The sequence below is a fragment of the Ixodes scapularis genome, unplaced genomic scaffold (genome assembly GCF_016920785.2).
Source record: "Ixodes scapularis isolate PalLabHiFi unplaced genomic scaffold, ASM1692078v2 PGA_scaffold9__187_contigs__length_104089568, whole genome shotgun sequence".
NCBI lineage: Eukaryota > Metazoa > Arthropoda > Arachnida > Ixodida > Ixodidae > Ixodes > Ixodes scapularis.
In genome coordinates, this window is record NW_024609884.1 from 16,401,168 (window position 1) to 16,407,167 (window position 6,000).

Sequence of the window (6,000 nt, forward strand, 5' to 3'; positions counted from 1 at the left end):
CGATCAAAATTTATTGATGCGCATGCTTTAAATATTTTTTTAATTATTTTTACTCCGGTTTCGCACGTTTTAAAATCAAAATGTATATCACCTCCAGTAATATTTCAGTAATAACTATTCGAGTCATGTTGTTTTTTTAACCAAAATTTCCGCCCCCCGACTAATTTAAACCGACACTCACGATGAACGATTGAAACGATTACTCAAACTCCGACATCGATGCCGAGTTACATTCGAGCAGAGCGACGCCATACGCTGTCGAGGCACCTTGCCACCGAAGTATGTTCAATGTTACAAGTGCCTACGTCTCTTTCTTTTCCAGATCACGAAATTAAAGATAGATAGCAACCCATTCGCCAAAGGTTTCCGGGATTCATCAAGATTGACAGAACTGGAAAGGTACGAAATGTTCATGTCCGAGACCGAGTGCATGCTCACTCAGCAAAGACCCCCCCCCTTCTCACATATTTATGGGGGTTGGGTGGGAAGCGCATCTTCTGGACTCTCGCCACGACCACCTCGCCACAGTGCGCAAAGTGTATGGCTGCAGGTGCGCGTCCGAGAGAGTGAGGACCAACGTTTCTCGGAGGGAATGTCGGGTCGTGGCAGATCCCCGACGTTCGGCGGCGAGCGATCGCATGCTGGCCGGACCCGCGGACGCAGCCGGCGAGGCCCACTGGGTGACGCCGCGCGCAGGGGGCAGGTTCGCCTGGGTTCGCCGGCCGCCGTTCCGTGTCGGTCGCAGCGCGTCGCTCCCCGTAAGCCCGCTGTAAAATAAATCAAGCTATTCGGCAAAGTCCGGAGCATGCCGCGGAATCGTCAACTGCGCGTTGACGTGCGCCCAGAAGACACGCACGTAATCCTATAAAAATAAAAAAATAAAAAAGAGGGAGACGTCGGAGCGGCACGACATGTGTTCCAATAGAGGAGCGTAATTATTTATGCTCTCCCTCGCCGCTTCCCGTCAGCCCAGTTTTAGAGCGCCAGCCACTCTCCCGGAGACAAGTTAAAAGTTCCGAAGATGTAGTGTAGATGTCCCGTCTGATAAGCGCGAGTTGTTGAGATTACAAGCCGCATTCGGCCCGTCCTGGATATAGACGTGCTGCGCGGCAGAGGGAGCCGGCCCGCCAAATAGCAGCCCGGACCGGCCCGCCGGGACTCCCCCAGCCGCCTTTCACGCGCGCGCAGTCGCGGCAGGAATGCCGCCCGTTAAAGGCGTCGCTTTGGCGCTTTGCTTTGCCGCGCCGCCCGTCCACCGCTGGGGCTGTCGTGCCACGCAGGTATGCTTATGGCACGCAGATGCAATGGCCTCCCTTGACGTCCAGCACATTCGCGTGCACCGCGTCAATCCATAAATGGGCTCGAATGGGACGGAGAACCTCGACATGTTCCGAGTTTCGGTCGGTGTTCGCCGAACACGCGACCATGCTGTCTCCGATCGTCGGCTTCGATGATTGACGCCGTGGCCTTCCGCGCACATCTCTCTGCTGAGTTCCAGAGGTGTGGTCGGAGCTCTGGCGAGCCAGTCGGGACACGATCTATAAGCGAGCTCTCGGGTTATCGGAGCAACACCCAAGACACGAGCCAACGTGCCCGTTTAGCGCGCGCGCGTAGTATCCTGAACGGCGTTGTCATTGGGGACGCGGAGTACGTCAATTCCCGTTTCTTTTTCCGGCGCAGAGAAACGATGGAGTCCCTGATCACGGAGCACCCGTTCGCACGGACGCCGCTCCGCACGTTCCTGGAGAACGGCGGCGATCCGGAGACGGCGGCCTACCTGCACGAAAAGGGCCTTCTCGGCGGCCTGGGGCCCTCGGCTGCGGCGGCGGCGGCAGCGCGGGCCTCCTTGCTCTGGAAGCCCCCCGGCATGGAGCTGTACGGCCAGCCGGCGTCCCTGTACGCCTTCGGCGTGCGCGCCCCTCCGCCGGCCGGCATCCCGCCCCAACTGTGGTCCCAGTGGGCGGCCGCGGCGGCCGCGCTCCCTCCCCAGCTCGCGTCGGTGCTGAGCGGCGCCGCGCCGGGCGGCCTCTTCCAACCCATGCTCAGGCCCACCGCGTCGCACACGGAGACCTTGCACTCGCTGGGACTGTACCGCTACGCGCCCTACGTGTACCCCCGAAAGGACAGCCCGACGGCGACGGCGTCGCCCTCCACGACGCCCGACGCCACCGACGTGGCGCCCAGCACATCACCGGGGGGCTTCCGCTCGTAACGACACCCTATTTATCAACCGCCACGCCCCCGTGATCCAATAGGCGTCGCTGTTTTATTTATAGACTTCTACCCGCTTAGGAAAAGGACTGTGGACTCCACGTGCTTAAGCTCCACCGTGCCACGCGCCCCTCTGTCGACCGCGTTCTTCGTGAGTGTGCACGTGGTTAGGGAATGTGCGTCTCGGCTCGCTTGGACAAGACCACGCCGCTGATGGACATCGTCGTCGCCGGCAGCGCGCCGCTATGCTGCCACTCAAGCAAGTCGTCGCGTCGGCCCAGTGCAAGACCCAGTCAACCCCTACCCGACTGCCAGAGAGCTCACTGTGGAGGCTCTCGTGGAACTGACCCACAGGAGAGGCTTGTCTCGATATACAAAGAAAACCACCACATTTTGTCAAAAGCGTCGTAGGATTAGCAAACGTGTCGAGAGCGAGCCTAAAATTAAGGTCAAATAGATGTAGTACGTGAGGCACAGCGTGTACGCCAGGCAAAGTTTATTTGAACCACACTCACTCGCGTAGCAGCTCAGAGAGGATTGTTTCGTCTCTTGCAAACGAACGTATGTCTGCTGATCGTTATCTGTAAAAAATGAAAAAAAGAAAAAAAAAACCAAAAAAACACGCGGGTAATTGTTTGATTTCAAATCAACACCGACCTTCTCGCAACAAGACAGACAGTGGACTACGCTCTGCTGACTTCCTGTATATTGCACGATACCTCCGTTACCTGACCCATGGAAGGAAGAAAGAGGAAGAAAAAAGAGGTACACATCCGGGTTCGTGGTCTCAAACACGTAGGCTTGGCACGGCTTCCTGTCGACACATTTTCCATTTGTTAATCATTTTAATCGACCAACCTCGGCTGTCATCGCCTGATCACGAATTGTACCAGCGCGTGTACATGTCTCGGCCAGTTTGTTGTATCGAAAGGTTGAATAATGGGCAGGGAAGCACACTGCCTTTGACGTTTTTTTGTCCCGAGTCAGTATTGCAAAGAAAAGAAAAAACAACAGAACTCTAACTATACAGTAAAGTTCAATCACGATCTAACACAAAAAAGAAGATCTTAGAATGCGCAGAAACATTCGAACAATAAAACAGCATCACTGGCAGCCGCGTTTCAATGCTTGGATACTGATTGGAGCGCGAGAGAGAGAAAGAGAGAGATAGTGAAGCACTTAAAAGAATGCCGGCAAGAACAACCGCAGAACAAAAAAAAAAAAAAAGTATGTTCATCGAGAGTTTAAAAATACAACCGCTAAAAAAGGTCAGTCGAACTCGCCATAAAAATGCGAAGTTGGGAGCCACGCGCCGTAAATTATTTCCTTCGTGGTGTCGTACACGTTTGGAGTGCTCCAGGGCTTCTGTGGCCCGAGCCGGAAGGCTGCAGCCTATTAGGCTTAAGGAACAAATATGTAACATTAAATGCAATTCACACGGACGTTCATCATTCTTGCGCGACAAATTTATGCTGGGCAGATAACGGCGCAAATTAATTCAAACCTGAGAGGGAAAAAAAGGAGACTCCTAGTCGTTAGAGCGCGCCTCAAACCAGAAAGAAAACAAAATATAGAAGAGAAAACAGCCGTCCTCTGCGAAGTCCAGCTGGCTCGAAAGGAAGAGAAACGAGAGAAGAACCAGACAACTTAGGAAACGAGCCACGTAAAACTCGTTGCTGCATTCTTGACTCTTAATTATTTGCGGTGGCGGGGACATGCGCCTGTGCCTCCGGCGTTTCCAGTGAAACACATGCACACTGTACAGATGGGACACGCGCGGCTGACTAAAATGCGCCGGCATCGGGCTCGGCGGTCGCGTCGGGCGACGGGCGGTGAATTGTGCGTTCCCTATTGTGTATACCTCCCGACACCCAACGACCCTGCGTTAGCCTCGAACACACCAGGCTGTGTATTGAATGCTCCTCGAGAGCATATTAAGTGGTATTTAAGTGTAAAACTATGTACATATCAAACGCGTGTTGTTTACAATAATTAAAAAAAATGTTTTATTTCTGTAACTTATTTACATTTCATTGTTTTATGTGCGGATGTGTGTGCGTGAGAGCGTGTATGTGTCATGAAGGACGAGGAGAACCAAGTGAAGGTCCAATGGCTGTCCATAGAAGATTGTAAGAGTTGTGTCCGATTGGGTGGACTCGACCTCGTACCGAAGGCCCACCGAATTTGAACCAACCATTTGAAACTGTACCGCGTTCAAGCTGTACAACGTGCAATTGTCGGGAGCTCGCCTCACGAGCGAGCTGAGCTGTTGCTGCTCGCGCGATTCGCGGGAGTTGCGAATAATGCGGAGCTGGCAAGCGTGATATTTTCGTTATTAGAGACTAATCAACGAAGACCCCCCCCCCCCCTTTTTTTTTTTGCGTGATAGCTCTAACATCAGAAAATCGTGTGCATTGTTCATCGGATGTTCTGCCTCTTTCGATATCATCCCCCCCCCCCCTTCCCCCTTTTCTCAAACACAAAAAGGAAACTTGTCTTTACACATTTGATTTAGAGAGCCCGTTTTGTTTCCTTTTGGAAGTGAGCGAGAATTGTGATTGATCGCTGACCTCCAAACCTAACTCGGCACCGCAGTATGTCTCTAGCTTATGAGCAGTCGCATTTTCCTAACGTTTACCGACAAAATTGATCCAGTCCAGCAACTTTTTTAACGTATAAAACAGCCAGGATGCGTCACAATCCCACTTTGCTTCGTGTAATTTTTGAGCTCACGTAACATGCTGCCCATTCCTATGTATGCGCGGTCATTCAGCGCCTGTCGTGCAGCTACGCTTCTACAGCCTGCGACACTATCACGGCTATTAAAGGTTTCCGGCGCGGCGCAAATCAAATGTACTATTTGCAAAGATTACAGTGGGAATCGATTACATGTCTTAGGCGCAAAACAAAACTGTCCTTTAGCAATTCAGAATCAAACGCAGCGCAGGCGCCAATCAACTGCACCCCCCCCCCCCTCTCCCTTTTCTTGGTGCTTGAAGAGAAAGTTCATACACATTAACAGAGAGAGAGAGAGAGGCTTGTTTCCTTAACTAACAGTCCTGACACTTGTTAACGGCAACAAATCATTAACATAGACGTTTATGATTGGCATGGTGAAGCAATGCGAATGAACGATTAAAAAAAAAAAAGAGAAAAGAATGTACTGTAGTAGCCTTCCTCGTTCACCAATGCCGGGCACTAGTGCAACGTGTCAGTCGAGCGACTGGATGTTCAGTTGACTTCGCTCATTCAGCGCTTGACGTTCGCTCGCGCTTTGGAACAGGAGAGAAATCACCGAAGAAGGGTCAGCCTCACTTTCGCCAGTCACAAGTGATCGCGTTCTTTCTTACTCAAGAAAGAAATCAATGAAGAAAAAAAAAAAGTGTGGACGGTTTGGTTGTACCATTTGCCATTTAGACATGCTTCGTGGCGTACTTGTGCTTCAATGACGTTGTAAATACATACTGTCGCAATTGTTACGCTACATTTGCGTTCCGTTTGAAAGATGGGAATTTTATGACGTACAAAAAATCAAGAATAAAATACCAAGTGTGGGTGTCCTCCTTGTATTCTGTGGTTCCTCTTGTTTCTTCGCCGTGAACTGGCAAAGAAAAAAAAAATGGAAGAACTTGTCATCTGACATGAAAGGCGAAAAGCTGCGTTACATACAAGCGCAAAGCACGGACCCACTGGCCTGACCCACAAACGGAGCAGCATTTCTCCACACTATCATCATAAGAAGCCAAAAATTGATTCGCAAGTTAGAGATCTATACCACGGCTTACAAAG

The 6,000-nt window shown here is 51.3% G+C and overlaps 1 protein-coding gene across 1 annotated transcript in view; it reads left to right on the forward strand.

Moving 5' to 3' along the window:
- Positions 1-5,780, forward strand: part of LOC8032176 (T-box transcription factor TBX20) — a 136,332-nt gene extending 130,552 nt beyond the window's left edge. Inside the window, exons 5-6 of the mRNA XM_040208298.3 lie at positions 323-399; positions 1,681-5,780. Of these exons, the coding sequence (XP_040064232.1) occupies positions 323-399; positions 1,681-2,212 (609 nt within the window). The 3' untranslated portion in view covers positions 2,213-5,780. The remainder of the gene's footprint in view (positions 1-322; positions 400-1,680) is intronic.
- Positions 5,781-6,000: the final 220 nt, after the last annotated feature.